This window comes from Balaenoptera acutorostrata, chromosome 19 (genome assembly GCF_949987535.1).
Source record: "Balaenoptera acutorostrata chromosome 19, mBalAcu1.1, whole genome shotgun sequence".
In the NCBI taxonomy this organism is placed as follows: Eukaryota; Metazoa; Chordata; class Mammalia; order Artiodactyla; family Balaenopteridae; genus Balaenoptera; species Balaenoptera acutorostrata.
Window position 1 is genome coordinate 34,077,321 of NC_080082.1, and position 19,649 is coordinate 34,096,969.

At 53.0% G+C, this 19,649-nt stretch overlaps 1 protein-coding gene across 3 annotated transcripts in view; it reads right to left on the bottom strand.

Moving 5' to 3' along the window:
* The window catches only part of NKD1 (NKD inhibitor of WNT signaling pathway 1), an 86,519-nt gene that overhangs the window by 20,715 nt on the left and 46,155 nt on the right, over positions 1-19,649 (bottom strand). For all 3 annotated transcript variants that reach the window (XR_009006105.1, XM_057534403.1, XM_057534402.1), the window contains one exon: positions 9,311-9,377. Coding sequence is in view for 2 of the 3 variants with exons in the window: in XM_057534403.1 (XP_057390386.1) it covers positions 9,311-9,377 (67 nt within the window). In the remaining variant the exon portion in view is untranslated. The remainder of the gene's footprint in view (positions 1-9,310; positions 9,378-19,649) is intronic.

Below are 19,649 nucleotides of genomic sequence, written 5' to 3' on the forward strand. Positions count from 1 at the left end.
AAATATAATTAGGAGGGTAAATCTGCTGCCAGTAAAAAGAGAAAGATATCATATGTGCATTCCAGGCCAAATGGTTTCTTGCATTATCTGCATGAGGCTCTCCTCGGGGAACTAGGGTCTAGAGATATACAAATCTGTTTGTCCCTGCACACAGCAGCGGGCTGTACGTGGAAGCTGGTCAAGTTAGTGGGTGCACACATTATTCCATTAAGTCCTCTTAAGAGCACCATGCAGGGTATATTACCGTTTGCATTTTACAAGAGGAAACTAAGTGTAAACAGCAAACTTGATGGAGTCATTTCCCTGCTGCTGTCTCTCAGCCCCATCTCTCCACAGAGCTGCTTTTCCCCACCAAGAGCACTCTTTCTGTCTCTCCAACTCCTGTTCATCCTTCAGGTCTTCACTGTAAATGTCCCTACCTCTGAGAAGCAATGCCCTCATGCCCTCAGGGGCTAGGTTAGATTTCCCTGCTCAGTGATCCCCGATTATACTGTTAGTATCATTATTCATTTGACTGAATACTCCTGCTGCAGCTCCAACATACAGTACAGTGCCTGTCACCCTACGTAGAAGTGTCTCATCATCATTATCATCAAAATGAAACAACAGGAAGCAGCACACTCAAGATCTGAACGCAGAAGGTGTAGGAACAGAACTAAAATCCCAGTTTCCTGCCTCCCCAGCCACTGGTCTCTCCATTCTGTCACACAACAATAGTTAACACCTGTTCCTGCCTGTCCCACAACCGTTCTCCCCTTCTGATAATAGCATCTGGGTTTTCTCTAGGGGGCCACCCCTCCCCCATCTCAATCCATGTGGTTTACCAGGGGCTGATCCCACTCCAAGCTTCCGGGATGCGTCCAGCACCCAGACCCGACCAGCTTATTTCATCCTGATGGCCCTGTGACCTAGCTCAGTGGCAAAGGACGGTTCATCGTGAAGCTGACGAAGCTAAAGCTTCTGGGCCTCTCGCTTGCACGGGCCTCTTCCAAGTTGGAATGTGTTGACATTGGTTGTTTGGTTGTTTTTGTGGCACTTTCAAAATTAGATATTTTATCCTCAGTCGGTTAAGAACACTGTCTCTTCCCATTCTGACTTCCCACACGTCCCCTTGTGTCACATGGTATTGGAGTGAACACGAGCGTTTCTGGAATCAAGCTAAGGGGAGGGTGAGTTGGGGATATATTTATTTAGGTTTAGTGGGAAATATATTGTAAATAGTAAGATATAAATACATATATTTGTATATAACTGGTCCATGGTTATGAAAGAGAAGCACGTCTTCTTTTTCTTAAAGAAGACCCCCCCCAAACTGGATAAGCTTGGGTCCCACAAAATCTATACCTACTTTGTCCAGTAAAGTAAGAATCAAACTTTTGCAAGAAATAATGGACTTGGGAGCTCTCTTTCACCTGCGATGGCTCAGCTTGTAGGATGTGAGCACCCAGAGCAGGGTGGTCATCTTGGCCACCTTAACGGGAGAGACTAACAGAGGACAGAGGGACAGATGATGGAGAGAGAGAGGATGAACTATGTGTGTGTATGTGTGTGTGTTTTCATGACATGGTTTGAGCTCCTGGATCCAACCAGCCCTTCTTAGGCAAGATCTACCCCAGAGTTTTTCAGTTTCATGAGCCAGATCTTAAGCGAGTTTGGGTTGCATATCCAAAAGAACCCAAAGAATCCTGACTTAACTATCCATCACTTGGAGCCCTTGCTTTTCAGGAAAAACAAAACCACCAACAACATACAATTGACCCAGTGCAATACTCTTGAAGAAGCTGGTTTCTGGCAGTTTCCACCAGCAGGTGTCTACTCCTTCCTGCGTTTTTTTCTCCTCACTCCTGCTTCCCCAGGTTACATTTTTCTGTAAGTAGATTTTATTTAAGGGCCAGTTGTGACTGAGGGGAAAGAAGAAAGGGGGAAAAAAAAAACCCTTCCCAACAAATAGCATTCTGGCCTTTTTTTCTCATCAGAGCATAAGGTTGATGGCCACTCTGCTTTGAGGTTTGAATAGGATTGAGACGAAACATCTGTTGGGGGAGGGAGGGGGGAAACGCCGGGAGAGGGAGAGGGAAAGGGAAAAAAGCCTTCTTTGGGCTAAAAATATCATGTCCCTTCCACTCTCCCCCATCCCCGCCCAAGTTAAAACATGTGATGAAATTCAACTTTTAAAATCTAACCCCGAGCTACTTGAAACTATGAAAGCCTCCTCGGTATCTGACACCAGTCAGAATTTCCACTGTTCAAGCTGAGCTTTTATGAAGAACAGACTTGAGAGAAACTGCTGTCACGGCTGAAGCCCGGGCTTCTGGGGGGACTGCAGTGGAGTGGAGTCTGGGCGACTGACACTCACCGGCAGGACAGGCTCTGAACTGAGGGAGAGAAGCCAGCGGGGTGTGGCCTGCCTGCCCCCTCTGTCTGGGGGTCCCTGCTGCTCTGCAGTGAACTCCCCTTCCTCCCAGACTTATGGGAACCACCGGCCAGCCCCACCGATTGACAAGCCTCACCCAGGACTCCCATGGAGCTATCTGTGGCCACTTCCTGAGAAGTCCTCACTCTCTCCCTCTCTCTCTGTCTCTCTGTCTCTCTGTCTCTGTCTCTCTTTCCCCCAACTGGTCCCTGAACTCTAGACTCGGTGTCCACCTGTCTACTCAGAATCCCTATACCTGCATGTCAAACAGGCATCCTGAAACTGACATATCCAAAAACAAAAGCCTTGACTGTCACCTGCCAAAACCTCCACCTCAGAAGTGCCAGCACCATTTCCTTAGTTCCTTAAGCCAAAACTCTAAGGTGTACCCGGGATCCCTTTCTTTCCCTCCCCCACCCCGACCGCCCACCTCCTGTCTCCCAGCCCTCCCCCCTCTCCCCCAGACCCATCCACTTCTCTCCAGCCCCTCAGCCCCAGGCTAGGCCAAGGCCATCACCTCTCCCCTGCACTATCGCAATCACCTCCTGTTTTCATTGCTTCCTTCCTTCCTCGGAATGACCCATCCTTCCCAGAAGCCACAATTAACTGGTGAAAATGGAAGTCAGAATCTGGCACTCTCCTACCTCAAACTTTTCCAACAGTTTCTCTCCAAAAGCAGTGTGAAACCCAAGCCCATGGCCCCATGCTCATCCCCCAGGTCTCCTGCTGCCACGTGGGCCTCCCTTCTGTGCTCCCCTAAACCCCACGTTCCTCCCATCTGGGGTTCGGCTCACCCTTCACATCCTCCTGTGGCAGCTCGTTCCTGGTACCTGCATCTCCGCTGAAATGTCACCTCCTCAGAGAGGCCTGTCACACTCCACCCTTCCCTGGGTGTCACCTCTTCACAGAGCGCCACTCCCAGAACCTTGCGTGCTCACCCCCTGGCTTATTTATCCACTACCCTGCCTCCCCCATGCTGACACCCTGACAGCAAGGTCCGCAGACCTCGTGGGTGGTTCGAACCCAGAGCCCAGCAGGGCCCCACACCTGCAGCAGGTACTCAGTAAATACTTGCTGAGTGAGGAAGAAACTGTCCTCAGTCTGCTGTGTGACCTTGGACAGGTCACATCCCCTCTCTGGGCCTCAGATTTCTTACCGCAAAGGAAGGGGACTAACGGCCTTCGAAGGGCTCCTCTGCTCTGTGAATGGTTGACATCTCATACCTGGGAGCCTGGATGGACTGGAGGGGGGCACACGGGGTCTGCCTGGGGGCCTGACTCCAGTGACTTCATGGTGTTGGCTTCATTCTTCTTGTGAGCACAGTCAGTCCTCCAACGACAATTTTTCAACTTTACAATGGTGCAGAAATGATACACAATCACTAGAAACTGTACTCCGAATGTCAAATCTGGATCTTCTCCCGCGCCGGCGATACGCGCGGTACGACCCCTCTTGTGATGCTGGACAGCAGCAGTGGGTCCCAGCTCCCAGTCAGCCACGCGATCACGAGGGTCAACAATCCACACACTTACAACCACTCTGTACCCAGACAGCCGTTCTGTTCTCCACTTCCGCTACAGCATTCAATCAATGACAGGAGCTATTCAACACTCGATTACAAATAGGTTTTGTGTTAGATGATTTTGCCCAAGTGTAGGCTAACGTAAAGTGGGCAAGGCTAAGCTATGATGTTCGGTAGGTTAGCTGTACGCAATGCATTTTCGACTAACGATATTTTCAACTTACAATGGGTTTATTGGGGCGTAACCCCATCATAAGTCAAGGAAGATCTGTATTTATTGAGCACTTATGGCATGCCAGGCTATGTTGCGCACTGAGAGTGATAGGAGACACTCAGAGAGTCTAATAGGATTAAAGAAGCTTTGAAAATAGGCCTTCTTTGATCTGGACTAGTAAATAATTAACAAACACCAGTTGACTCCTCCTCAAGAAAGAGGAACCCACGAGACGAGAGTCAGGACAGCTCACCGACATGGGCATACCCTGAACCAGGGCTGTTCTCGGGGCTTATATAACCTCGCCATCTTCACAGGAACTCTGAGGGAGGAATACTATGACTGCCCCCAACAAGAAACTGAAGCACAGAGAAGTGAAGTGACTCTCCCAAGGTCACACAGTGAGTGGTGGTAAAGCCAGGCTGGATCTGGGGTCTGACTTCAGAATAAAGGGAGAAGGGTGCCTCTCATGCCCTCCGATGGGGCTGCAGGAAGACAAAGTTCGAGCCATGCAGACTGGGACAGGCCCTGAACTCAGTGGGGCTGGCTGCTCAGCTGTCCGGGTCTCAGTCCGAACACCACTGCTCTGCTCGGCAGGACCAGGGCCAGGGAAGCAGAGACCCCACGGACTCTGCCAGGCGAATCCCGGCTTGGGCCAACTGGGAGCCTGGAGGGAGGGCCTGGCCCCAGTGGGAAGGGCCGCCTGACTCAGGGGCTTTTGGTCCTTAATGAAGGCAGGACTGGGTTCTGTGGAGTCAACTTTCTATGGAAGACGCCAAGCTGGTTGCACTCTGCCCGCTGTCACCTCCAAGCAAAGAGGTCAAAAGACAAGAAACAGGGCTTCCCTGGTGGCGCAGTGGTTGAGAATCTGCCTGCTAATGCAGGGGACACGGGTTCGAGCCCTGGTCTGGGAAGATCCCACATGCCACGGAGCAACTAGGCCCGTGAGCCACAACTACTGAGCCTGCGCGTCTGGAGCCTGTGCTCCGCAACAAGAGAGGCCACGATAGTGAGAGGCCCGCACACCGCGATGAAGAGTGGCCCCCACTCGCCACAACTAGAGAAAGCCCTCGCACAGAAACGAAGACCCAACACAGCCATAAATAAATAAATAAATAAAAAGAGATTTTGTCCTACTTTCAAGACCACCAAAGGACAGCTAGGACCCCTTGCAGTTATAGTCACCCACCTTCTTTATTAAAAAAAAAAAAAAAAAAGACAAGAAACAGCCACGATACTGAGACTCAGAGGGCAGAGGCTGAGGGTGAGAGGTGGGAGAGAGCTAAGACGCTGGGCAGGGGTGAGGACAGCACGAGGTGGGAGACAGAGGGGACCTGGAGAGAAGGGGCCTGCGACCATTTACAGGTCTCTCCCTCCTGACGGGCACAGTACTTCAGTCTTTGCTGGGTCGGGAGGACACCCCCAGACACAGTGCTTCCCGGAGGCCTGACACCAATGTCCACCTCGGGCCACAAGCTACAGGCTGCCACCACCTGTCGTCCTGCCCAACTGGGGAGGTGGGGACGTCGGGTGGGCACTGGAGTGAACTGTGGGATGACCCTCCCCAGTCCTCAGCGCCCTGCTGGGTCAGCAGAGGAAGGTCCCTCTGGCCACCCCGCCACCCCCGCCAGCCCCCAAGCCGCGGGTCCCGCCCTCCACAACCGGCCAGCTCTGGAGCGCGGGACTTTTCATGCTTACTTTGTTCTCTGCACAGTTCAAAAGGAGCTCACAGCCCCAGCCCTAGCTCCAAGCCCAGCCTTAATCTCCCATCCCGAGAGCTCCCAGCTGGCCAGTTAAGGCAGTTAAGACGCTGGATTAGGGCCGGCTTTACATAACAACGCAGGAGCTAAAGCCATCCTCTCCTGGGATGGCTAAAAGACTTCTTTTTATCTTCACGCCTCAGATGGCCTTTTTTTCCCTTAACAGCCCTCCAGCCGGCCAAGAGGCAATGAACTTGGCCGACAGGAAGACAAAGAAGAGATTCAGGATTCAGCTTGCTCTCCCTTGGCCCGAGGCACAGAGGGATACCCGCAGCCCCAGCTCCAGGCCAGGTGGACGCTTCTCCGTGGCCAGACTCGGCAGAACTACTCTCACCAGGCCTAGCCGTGGGGTGGCCTGCCGTCCACAGCCATGTCCTTCATCCTGGGGCGGGAGGGGGCGCCTCGGACCTGGCGCCAATGGTGGCCAGAGAACCACATACGGTCACTGGGGCCAGCATCCCCTCCAAGGAGTCTCAAGGGGCCACACAGGCAGGCCCAGAGCAGTCCCACCCTATTGCTTTATTTACTTATTATTTTCACTTTTTAATTCTGTTATTAGTCTTTCATTTCAAAGGAATATATGATCACATTCTTCTCGTAAAACTTAAAACATTAATTACAGTTAATACTACAATCCTCTGACCACGCTTTCCAAGTTTAGTCTCTTCCTTCCCTGTCCGGAAGGAACTACTGTTTCTGTCCGTCTAGACCTCTAGCTACACAATAATATACATACATATGTGGTATGCATTCATATGTACAAGGAAATACAGAGTATTGTCTGGTACCCTTTTTACATAAAAGATAACATACTGAATATAACACATCGCATCTGTCTGCAACCTGGTCTGTCTTACCTTTTGTGCTTCTGTGTAAGCTTTTGTTTGAAGAAAAGGGCTGGAAGCTTGACCACCAGCAACCTGATCTAACCCCTCAGTTGGGAAACTGAGTCAGGCTAGTGGCTCCCAACCCCTCCCCTCGTCAGTGGTGGCACTAATGTGCCTGGACACCATGAGTGATTGGCAAGGTGCCCAGGCTGCCCGCAAAGCTCGACCTGCAGCTGGTGGGCCGCAGGGACAGACCAAGTGCCACCAATCTCCACACTTTTCCCCGACAGGAGCTGGGACCCTCGGGCACCTCCTATTTATCCCCCATCCATCAACCAATGTTTGTAAGTACCACCCCACAGCAGTTCATCCTCCCTACAAGGCGCCCACGTCCTCTGGGCACCCACAGAGTCCACATCCCCACGCATCATGTCACAGAGGGCGAAGGGGCCCCAAGGTGGAGGGGCCTGGCCAAGAGCCACAGCAAGTCACTGCAGGAGCTGGCAGGGGAGCCAGGGCTATGGGCTCCTAGGCCAAGTGCTCTTCCTACTTCATTACAACAGGGCTCATGCTCTGCACAGAGAGATCAAACAAAGCAGAGAGAGGTGGATTTTGTGCGCAGGCCATTTCATGTCTGCAGGGAAAGATGCCTCATGGGAAATCAGTTACATGACTTCAGACTGAGCCTCAATGGCCAGAGAAGTGCCTCATTTGGGGTAGTGACCAGGGACCCAATGAATGATGAATAGATAGACAGATGGTGAGATAGATGGATGGTAACTGGAGGATGGTTAAATGGGTGAAGGAATGAGTGATGGATGATGAAGAGATGGGCAGAGGATGGATTATGGGTGGCTAGGTGATAGATAAGGGCTGGCCAGCTGATGGATGGGTGACAAAAGAGTATGTAAATGAATGAATAGGCAGTGATGGCTGGGTGATAGGGGGAGCAACAAACGGATGGATGAGTGCTGGATGGGGTGGGTCATGGATTATTGGGTGGGTGATGAGTGAGTGATGGGTAGATGAATGGATAGATAGATGAGAGGACAGGTGGGTGCTTGGATGGATAGTGAATAGGTGGTGGATGGAATAGATGGAAGGATGAATGAACAAGAGGATGAACTTGCTAAGTTACCAGGTGAATGAGCAAATGAATAGAAAATGGAATGAGTGCTGAAGCCCATGTAATCAATGTCTGGGGTCACCTCAGCCTCCAGACCCTACATCCTGCAGACCTTTACCTGACTCCCCAGATCTACTCTAGGTACCAAGCCCCAGCATCTTTCCATGGAGCTGAGGATAATAGCTGAGGCTCAGGGGAGCCCAGGGAACAATGAGAATCAAAGCCACTGAATCCCTGAGTGTAGTCACCAGATCCACAGGCAAGCATGCTCAAGGGAAACACCCCAGAGCCTGGACAGAGCTGTCTCTCCCCCTTCTATTCAGGACCTGCTCGAATTTGAGCAAAGTCTGAGAGATATCTGGGTCTCCAGCCAGCCTCCAACTCCCGGGCTACTGAATGAATCTCTCAAAATAGCGCTTGTCAAAGTACAATGAGCATACAAGTTATCTGGGGAGCCTATTGCAGGGCAGAGTGGATTCAGTAGCTTGGGTGGAGCCAGGGATTCTACATTTATCACAGCTCTCAGGCCCCACGTGGCCACAGTCCTCGGGTCTGGCCCAGGCTCCGCTCCAGAACCTCCCGGCACAGTCTCCTCTCCTCTCAAGGCCCTACAAGCCCTCCAAGGCCTAGATTCCCCCCAGAGACCCCTGGGCACCCAGCTCTCCTAACAGCTGCCTGTCCTGGTCCCAGCAGAGAGGGCTTTACTGTCATAAGGCTGCCCCAGTTTGGTGATGCTCTCCTCTGATTCAGAGTAAAAAAGGGAAACGCTATCCCTTTCAGCAAACGTTTTCCAATCCCATCCGGTCCTTTCACCAACTCAGGGAATCAAGCAGGAAAAGGCCCTCGTTCCCATTCTACAAACATGGAAACTTGGGCTCCGAAAGGGCACATGGCTTCCCAAAGTCAAATCAGCATGCCAGTGGCTGGCCGGCCCTCTGCTCGAGTGTCCTAATTCTTTCTACAATGCAGTGCTTCTCCTTGAAGAAAGAAAGGAGTGAGAGCTACAGAGGAGAGCGGGGAGGGGCTGGGGGTGTTCGTGTGTGTGCACATACCCGTGCTCCAGGGGAGTGACACAAACAGAGAAACACAAGGGCTACTCCATGCAGTGCTTACTACATACCTAATTCTGCTTGAGGGGCCTATGAGTGGTCACTATGATCACCCCCAACGGGGAAGCTGAGGTCAAACAACCTGTTCAAGACCCCACGGCTAACACGGAGCAGGGCCAGGATGTGAGCCTGGGTGGTCTGAATCCACTCCCGGAGTGGACCTATGAGATGCTACACTTCCCTCTTGCTTCTCACCCCACCCACCCCCAACGAGAGTCAGAGTCCTGCCCTCCTCCACCTGGTTTGCAGGTTTTCTGGAGGGTACTTGGGGCATGAGGTAGACCAGATGGCCCTTCCCCACCTCACTGCCCTTGGGAAGAAAGCAATGGATTCCAATACCTTCTAGCCGAAAGTCTTCCTCTTCCTCCTCGCTGAGCGTTTCTCTGAAAACTTCGCCCACGAGCTCCTATAGGAAGAAAAAGTAGGGATATTAAAGGGGTATTGGGGTCAGGTAGGAACCTGGCATCATTACGGTCAAGGTGGCATTGTGAACGTGTGTGTGGCTGGTCGCAAAGAAGAAGGGACCCTGTTCTGATTGGAATTTAGGTCAACTATGTAGATCCTATCACACTTGAAAAGTTAATTACTGCACTACTTTTTAGGAAGTAAGTTATTCTCAGCTTATAGCCCGCCACAAAACATTACACAGGACCACGCTTCTCCCCCAGAAAGGGAGTTCCACCCTCCATCCTGGAAAAAGACAAAGATGAGATCAGAAAACGTCCCTCCTCTATCCCTCTGAGCCAACTTGATGGACTCAGGACCATAGCCACCCCTGTGGGTCCCAAGAAGAGACCTCAGTTTGGATCCTTCCTCTACTAGAGGGTCCCAGGTGGGCTGTCTTGGTGGGTTTATAAAGAGGACCTGGTGTGCTATAGGGCGGGCTCCCTTAACACAAACCCAAACTCTTCAGCACAATATCTAGAAAGCTATAGGCTCTGCCTTCAACTGACCTTCAATCACGCCTCCTGCATCTCCCCCAACACACACACCTTCCAGCTACTGGCCTGCACACGCCTCGCCTTGGTCCCCAAGCATGAGTTAAAAATGTCCGGTATCTCATCCCACGTAGCAGAGCTGCTCCCAATCAGTGGTGAGGCTGCCACTCAGGTGTTGTCAGGCTGGCAAGGGAAGTTTGTTTGGTCCACAGGCTGGGAGGCTGGGAAATTTCTGGGATGGCAATAAAGGTCCCATCTATCTGACCCCACCCCAGTAGGACAACTCTAGGTACAGAGGAGAACAGACCAGCGCTTGTCAAACCGTCTTCTGTATTTATTGGTATTTTGCCAGGAGGAGTAAAGTGAAAAAAGATTGTTTTAAACAAAGGTAAACGAAATCCCTTACTGCAGGACTTACTATGGTAACAGATGCTGCGGATATCTAAGTAGTAACTTATGCTGCATCCCTCAAACCTATTTAGACCATGAAGTTTTGTTTTTCAAAAGCATCACATGGGATTTGTGTTCTGAGGAACCCACGTTGGGAAATGCTCCTCTTTGAGGGAGGAGAGATGAGGTTGGGGGGGGGGGGTGGTCACACTGCTTTATCTTTTTTAATGCCCACAGGATGCTATGGCAGTGCTTCTTGAACCACAAAAAGGCAAGCAATAAAAAAGCCCAAACTCAGCAGCTCTCACCAACTTCTCCTTTTGAAAAAAAAAGAAAAAAAGTATAAAGAAAAAGAAAAAAATACCCTCTTCTTGAAAAATCAGAAGAAAAAAAATCCTGCACTGGAGATGCTTGAAAGAAAAACCAGAGCTCGCCTTGATTAACAAAGGAAAAACAATGCTTTGTATAGCTGATCTTATCAATTGGACACAGCTGGAGATAAGTCTCTTGCATGCATGTTTTTTAAAGATGAACAGCTAACGTTTTATGGATTAGAGATGGTTTTCTCTGTTCTCTTTCTTCTTTCAAATCGTTCTGGGGCATTACACACTCTTTCTTAGAGGTTGTTCAAATGTGGTCATTCAGACTCCTGGTGTCCCATGGACTTCAAAACCAGGCTACTTTATTCCTCGAGTCAGGATGTCTTCTCTCTCCTCCTCTGCCAATTATTATAATCACCAAACACTTCCTGGGCTTGTAAACTGGCTGTTTGTGTTAACAGAGCTGGAGTTGACAGGGGAACTGGGAGACGGTGACAGGAAAGGGCCGCACTCGGCTGGCATCATTAGATGGCTGGGATGCCCCAGCAGCCAATTAAAGCCGATCTTTCATGCCAGAGGAAGACGGATGCCGCTTCCCTGGAAAGGCTGGCAGGCAGCGCTTCCTCACAGGGGCGGGCGACCATCTTCAAGGGAAACGACACACCTGATTGTGCTGGGGCCTTGTGGAGGTTGGGAGCCGGCACTGACCTCTGTGCCACCCTGACCACTCCTGGCAAGGCCGACAGGACCCGTGAGATGGAAACTTTTGGGCACCTGCATCTTTTTACTGGCACACTCAGAGGAGTTTAAAGACTCCAAATGTCACCAGCAGCAAAGCAGCTGTCTGGAAGCCCTATAACTATGCCTCGCGGTGTGTATAACGCACCCACAGTCATCACTCTGATGACGGCTTCAATGCTCTCTGAGAAGAACTGTCTGCTGAGAGGACCCAGCTCTCTGACATATTAAAGATACGTCTCTGCATATTAAAGCAGAGTTCTGGCAAGTTCTGGGGTTGGTTTCTTCCCGCTAAACCTCACCCTGCTCCGTACAACACATCGAAGGCTCCTCAGCACCGTGGTCCGCTGACACACAGTGCAGTGCAGGTGCCCAACTCCGGCAAAAATTCATTTCCTCCACTGACCCAGACAGCCCGGGGCCTGAGGAGTGCCGTGTCTGTGGTCTTCAAGCTTTGAATCACTGCGCCAGAGGCAACGTAAAATGTTGAGTCAGACACAGGATCACATCCTGGCTCTATGGCCACCCTCGCCCTGGATGTGGCGCCAGCCACTGCCTTCTGCGAACCTCAGTCTACTTACCTGTAAAATGGGCATGGTGATAAACCACAACAATAAGAAGACAGCTGACACTTACTGTGCATTTCCTATGTGCTGGGCACTTTATATTATCTCCCTTTATCATCATAGCAGCCCTGCTCTTTCCATCTCTCAAGGAACAGATGCTCATAAAAATGATTTGCAAATTGTAAAGTGAGAGGTATAATTGCTATTGTTTTTTTCTACAGAGAAAGTGCCCCAACCCTCAAGGAATGAGCCAGGAAAATGATGCCAATGACAGTCACTTACATCACCAAGCACCCATGATGTATGAGGCACCGACCAACTGGAATCTTCACCAGAACCTACGGAGAACAGGGTTCCCAATAGCCCTGGCTTTAAATGAGCAGAAGTCTCCAAGAGGGCAGGCGACTGGCTCTGGATCATCAGCAGAGCCGAGACTTGAGCCACCTCCTTCCAGGGCCTGGCCTGAGCTTGTACAGTGGAATCGGGGCTCCCGTGGGCATGGGGACAGAGGTGGCCAAGAGTCCTGGCACTTGCCAGGGACCAAGAATCATGCTTAAAGAAGTGCAAGAAAACAGCCCAGCCAGCAGCTCCAGTGGGTCAGGGGCCAAGTACTCCCATCTGTCCTGCAGGACTCAAAGGCCCCATGGCTCCTCCCCACTAGATTTGAGACAGGGTCAAGCGTCAGCCGGGAGCCCTGCATGCAAGGTTTGGGGCCAGGCCCTCAGGACCATCCTGCAGGAAGGCACTTGTACCCCTCGACAGCCACGAGCCCCAGTGGGAGCCCCAGCACGGAGGGTGCAGGGCATGGAACTGGCGTTGCTCAGACCTTGGTTCAAATACCAGCTCTGCATCACACAAGCCGGTCATCTGGCGGAAGGAGCTTTATCTCCAGTGTGCCTCAGTCTCCCCATCTGTGCACAGGGATGAATGCAGTCACATTGTTTCAGGGTGGGTGTGAAGATCGAGCAAGCCATTTCACGGAAAGTACTTAGCATTACAGCTGATACCACGATGGGGGCTCAACAGACAGTATTTACTGTTTATTACTCCGACTCTTATTGTCAAATGGCTACCAGAACATTGCTGGGCAAAGCTCACCAGACCCAAAGTGCCCCTGCAGACACCGAGAAACACTCTCTTCTCCTGCCTGGTGCACATTTCTAGTGCTTTGCATTTAATCCCCAGGGCAGTCCTTTGAGGTAGAACCACTATTATTCCCACTTTACAGATGACAAAACTGAGGCACATAGAGGTTAAGTGACTTGCCCAAGGTCACACAGCTAGGATTGTGTCAGAGCCAGGATTGAAGGCAGGCTGCCTGGCTCCAAAACCCTTACCCTTCACCACTGCCCTATAGGAAGCCCACACTCGGGGCATGGTATGCAGTGATCTCCCTTACTGTTCTCTTTGTCCACTCAGCCATCCCTGTGGCCCCCTGGGGCCAGGCCCCCTCTGCTCTGGCCTCCAGGACAGTCAGACTCAGCCTCTGCTCCAGGTTCTCATCAAAGACTTTCCTGGATCCCCAGACCTCCTGCCCCGCCCAGCCTCGTGCCAGGCTGCCTCCTGCCTAGTGGCCGGGCTTAGTGGCCTCTCAGGCCATGGGATCCGGACCTGCCTCCCTCCCAAGTCCCAGCACTGCCCCTCCTCTGCCCCACGCTGCGCCCCAGGAAGAGAGGGCAGCTCCTCCGGGTGCCAAGAGTGCAGCCAGCACCAGCCCAGAGCCCAGAACTGCAGGCACAATGCCTTATAAGGCCTCCGGGGACGGGAACCCACATCAAAACAGGGCCTTGGGGAGCGGGCTGGAGTTCGGTTGGGGTTTTTCCTCTTTGTCTTTGAGACTTCATACCCCTGAGCTTAATATCTTTCCCCATCGCCTGCCCCAGCAGTTCTTTGTCAATCTTTCTGTTCTCTAAGAGCTAACAGATGTTGGTGCCACGGGGTTTCAAAGGAAACTCCTGGTGCCCACAGAACACGGCACAACTTATAGATTCCATGAACGCACAGGGCTGGGACATGCCGGGGGAAGAGAAGGGTGGGAGGCAGGACCCAGCCACCCTGTAACCCTTAGATCCAAGCAGTCTGCCCTGGACCTGATCCAGGAAATTCCTGGCGAGCTCCCTCTTCCCAGCACACTGCACAGAGGCAGCGTTCCTGGGGAACCGGCGCTGCTGTGGGCAGGCCCCTCGGAGAGCAAGCTCTGGCCGGTCAGGGCAGGGGGGCTCCATTCCCAGAGCCCAGCCGGACCTGGGAGGCAGGCGCCTGCCTGCCCGCCCTGGGGAGCTGAGCGATAGCAGATGCTCTACTTAACCCCTCTGGGCCCCATTTTGCTCTCCTGTAAAACGGGGATTTCGATGTCAAAGAGAACTCCGTAAGAAAATGCAGACAAAATACCTAGGACGGTGTCTGATGCAAAGGTGGGAACACAAGCATGAACTTCTCTCCTCCTTCTGTAGCACCCTACTCCTGCCACGTGCTCAGGATAGTCTCACATTTTATCTTTGCCAAACCCTAATACCCAGTGATTCAATGTCTCAGCGTCCGCCCTGGGACAACACTCACGCGTGTGCACCAGGGAGGCATGTTCAAGTTCAGTGATGTTGAGGGCAACGTTGTTCCTATTAACCCACAGTCAGAAACACGCTGAACACCCATCAAAGGAAAGTATGCTAGATCTACGCAGTGGAAAACCACGTAGCGGCTCAAAAGAGCCAGGCAGACCTGTACACACTGACACACAGAGCCCACGCCACATGGAAGACACACAGGGTATGATGCTATTTGCATACCCAAGAAAACACCAAACACACACATGTACCATGAGATCACCCACATCCCAATATCCCATGGTACCCAACATCCATGGCTACCCCCAAGGAGGGGAACAAGACGAGATGGAGGAAAATAGGAGTCACAAGCTTCAACTTTATCAGAATTGTTCTAATTTTTAAGATAAGTATATTCATGTGTCACGTGGGTCATTAAAACCTACTTTAACAAAACCGCGCACAATAACCCACTTGACAAAAAAGGGGACTGAGGATCAGCCAGGAGATTAAGTGGCTGGTCCAAGGTCACTTAAGGAGAGAAAGTGGCAGGGCTGGGTTAGGGCCCCCAGGCCCCGGGCTCCTCGTCTTGAGAATGGGGCAGCAGGCCACGACGATGCTCGTGGTCCCCTCGCGCACAGACCTTCTGGGGCTCCAGCCCCCTCCCCCAGCAGGGGGCCGGCTCCTTCTCCTGGGCTACACTCAGGAATCAAGAGTGAGAGGAAAACCAGGGCCGTCCACTTTCTGGGCTTCAACGTCCCCAACTCCAACATATGCCTCTAACTTGTGGACCTTTTATACTTCTGCCCCTGAGAGCTTTCTCTGGCCTCCCAAGTCTGCTCTACCCACAAGGGCGGGGGGAAGGGATAGAGGGTGCTGGCAGCAGCATTAGGGGGGGGCTTCTGGGGGGCCCTGGCTCCAGTGTCAGGAGCTGGGGATTCCCTCCTCCCCAGGGATGGAAGGGAAACAGACTCACTCTTCCTGGACCTGATTTCAGCAGAACCCAGATCTCAAGGGGCAGCTTCCAAAGAGAAATGGTACCTCCTCTCAAATGAGCAAAATGGGGCAGAGCCCTCAGCCACTCCCCTGAGGACACCGCAGCCTCCCGTGGTCACAGGTCACCCGTGGGCGCTCCAGGCCCAGCACCTGTCCCCCAGCATCCGCTAAGCCAAGTGGAGTCATCCCAGGATCTTTCTCACGGGAGCTGGCGGGAAAGACGTCTTCTCTGGTGCCGAGGCTGCATCTAATCTCCTCTCCAGCTGCAGGAGAAGGCCCACCCCAGGAGAGAGCTCCCACAGGGACAGATAGAGGCCAAGGCTGGGAGAGGGCGCTCGCTCACGGCCTCAGGCCCAGCCTTCTGTAACAAGTAGGCTCCCGGAGGGCAGGGATCCGGGTCTGTTTTGCTCTAGGACAGGGCCTGATGCATAGTAGATAATAAATATCTGTTGGATGAATCCTGAGTCAGGCCCACCCTCAACGGCCTTTCCTGGGGAACGACAGTTACAGAAGCCACTAAATTGCCCTCCTTGTTCACACCAATTCAGGTTACTTACAGCCGGAAGCTCCGACCCCCAAAACCCCCAGCACGAAGCCACAGTCTCCTAAAACCTGAGCCCAAGATTCCCAGCCAAGCTTGGAAGCCAGAGGGAGGAAGCTGCCACCGCCTGCTTTGCTGCAGCACCTCCACGAGTGTCCCCAAGCCCAGCCCCACCGTGGGAGCCCAGCGAGCTGTGTGGAGGAGGGGAAGGCGGGCCCGCAGAGCTGGCCCGCGGCGTGTTTGGCCTGCGAGGACCAGGACTGCAGGACTCCAGGGATGTGAGGCAGTAATTAAAATTCCTCAGATTTCTCCCTGGCTGCCTTTAATCTGCTCGAGGTGTAATCCCTGGGCCCACATCCCAGGGACTCCAGCCTGAGCTTGCTTCCTGGACTTGAAGGATTGCTACTGGGGAAGGTGGACGGTGGGCAGGGAGTGGGACGGCAGGGAGGACTTCTGACCCTTGGTGCCAGACTCTGGCCACCACATTCCCTTCCTCTGAGCCCCAGGTCCTAGACCCTACAGGGTACAAATAATCTGAAGATGGGTTTGTCCCGTCCTGGAGACACGGCCGGCCCCAGGCAGCAAACAGCCAGCAAAGTCCACTCCCTGGGCTGTCACCCCAGCGAGCTGTCAGCATCCATAAGCCATCGTCCCATCTTCCCCCGGAACTGGGTCCCACTTGGGCTACCACGAGAACTTCATACTTTTCTTTAAATTGGCTCTCTCTCTCTTTTTTTTTTAAACCCCGTCTTGCTGTAAGCAAGAAGATCAATAAAATCGTGGGTGTGATGTCCTAGTTAGAGTTGGGGTTTTAAAAGATATCATGCATATGAAACAAATACAGGACCATTGAAATACAAGATGTCCACCACTGACCTCAAGTCCCATCCCCCCTGCAGAATGGGGAACGTGCTCCGGGAACCACAAGGTTTAAGGAGCCCAAAGCTGAAGTGTCTGCCCACCTCCACTCTGAGCGATCAGGCTGGTTCTGACAGGTGGGAAGAGGGGAGGCACCGGGCGGGTGAGGCAAGCAGCTGGTGAGGTTGGATGAAAGAACGTTCTCACGGCCCAACAGATGCTCCTCCCCACCCCCAACCACAGGCCCTCCTTCTCGAGCTCATGCTTTTGGAATGTGATTTCTGGACATGGAGAAAATGGCTGATGCCAGCAGAAAATGGCAAAGTTTAGCATGACCCAGAACGCGCCCTAACCTCCGGCCCCCGGGATTTCAGAGCTCTTCGGAGGAGTTGACCCAATGCAAGGCAGATTGTCCAGGCTGGGCGGAGAACGGGGCTTGCTGCTGGGTGACTGGAATTTTCCTACAAGTCAGTGTTCAAAGGAGTTTCTACAATGGAAACCAGGATCCAACGGGCTTGTCAGGGCGTGGGAGTAACTGAGGTCACGAATATAAAGGACTCAGTGATAATCATAACCAGCATATCTTTGGTTAGGGCCCGGCACGTGCCAATGCTCTGCTCAGCACGTTAGGTGCGCTGCTAAATGCTCCAAACAGCCCTACGAGCTGGGTGCCGTTGTCGCCCGACTTCAGCCACGAGGAAACTGAGGCTTAGAGAGGTTAAGTGACTCACTGGACGGTCTGATTTTGACCCTGGCTCCTCTGCTGTGCACTGAGTGACTCTGTACAGATGATTTCACCTGCCTGTGCCTCTGTCTCCCCATCTGAACATGGAAATGACGGCCCCCGCCTGGCGGGGCAGCTGCCGAGGGGAAACGGGAGCACACACACGCCAGGCAGTCAGCATGTCGTCAACACAGCTGTTCCTTCTCTCTCTGGGCCCGCTCTCTCATTCTCTGCCCTCCCATCCTCTTCCACCCCCGCTGTCTTCGGGACGCCGTACAGCTGATCAAAGCCGGACCCAGCAGGGCCTCAATCACCCTACGAGGCCTCAAGCAGCATCCCCGCCAGGCTGCCTGCACTCAGCACCTCTCAGAGTCTCTGCCTCCTGCCTGGCCGCTGGCCAGCCGTGCCACCGCCAGCTGACCCTGCCACGCGACTGGTCCGCCATGCCACTGGTCGTCACACCGCTGGCCTGCCACACCGCTGGCCTGCCGTGCCCCACAGCCGAGTGCTGATAACGGGAGAGGCCAAAGGGGCTGGGGTGCGCCTCTGATGGAGCAGCTGGGCCTGCCTCTGCCAGCAGCTCCTGGCCTTGGGACAGGCCCCAGGTCTGCTGCCAGGGTCCAGCGCGTGTGCCCTGCCGAGCAGGGTGGCCGTGAGCCAGGCCGCTTATGACAGACGGCGCTGTCGTCTGTTGAGCAGAAAACGGGGCCTCCCCAGACCACGGGCCACTCGTTGTGGGGAGAGGTTGTATGCCCTTGCCCGGGGCCAAGGCCAGCCCAGTCGGGGGCCCCGTGCGGCCAGGGGACCCAGGGAAGTGTGGTATTTCTCTCAGCCTTGAGAGTGAGACGCTTAGCCTCTTGCTTCTGCTAATTGAAATAAATAGATGGAATAAGATCCTCTTGTTTCGAATATCCAGAGTCCTCATCATTCTCATGACAGAACCAGAGAACAATGGTTTGGGCCAGACTCTGGGACCGTCCTGCTACACACACACAGGCGCGCGCACACACACACACACACACACACAGCCCACCCCATCTGGCCCTGAAGTTCTTGCAGGAGTCATCTTCCTGCCCCTCTGATCCTAGCTGACACCAGGCCTGCCTTCCTCTCTCCTGGTCCCTCACCACACCCCCATACCCCAGCTTTGACGACCCCTCACCATCACTCTCACCAGCTGGACCGCCTGCCTCGGGGCCTCCAAACCTTGCCTATGCTCTTTCCTCTGCAGGGAGAGCCCTCTCCGCTTGACTGCCGGGTGAAGTCTTACCCCTGCCCCGCTCTGGTGTGACTGCTGCTTCCCAACATCTCCGCTCCACCGAACTGGGGCAGAATCAAGGGTCACCCCTCTGGACTCCCAGAGGACTCAGTTCATTCAGGATCTTAGTTGATGATGTGTCGCCCAATCTGTGCCTCAGTGTCCACATCTGTAAAATGGGCCTGTGACCCAGGAGTGCCCTGAGGGTCACACAAGAGGTCGCCATAAAAGAACAGAAGAGTTAAAGACACTGGGAGCGAGGGGTCCCAGGGTCCATAGTGCCGTCAGGTGGGTGGGCAGGTGAGGAACAGCCTAGAGTCTGATCCCATTGTCTTTATAAAGAAAAGAGGCATATTCTCCGGAATGTTTCCGGAAGGACACGCAGTAGTAGTGGCTACTCTTGGGGAGCTGAGGAGCCGTCCCTCCAGCTGTCCAGCTTTCTAGACTGTTTGGATTTTGTATTATCTCTCTTCTTTCTCTTTCTTAAACCGAGAACAGGCAATGTTTTTTTTGTTGTTGTTTTTGTTTTGGGTTTTTTTCCTTTTTTTTGGCCACGCTACACGGCTTGCAGGATCTTAGCTCCCTGACGAGGGATCAAACCCGTGCCCCCTACGGAGGAAGCGCAGAGTCCTAACCACTGAACCACCAGGGAATTCCCTACATGCGACGTTTTTCTATTAGAAAGAAATTAAAATTTGAAATTAAACTTGTTCCATGAAGAAGAATGACGCAGCTCCCCTGCCTACTTGACAGCTCCATCAAGCCGCTGGGCCAGCATCTCAGACCTCACGTGTCCCAGCCCTGCC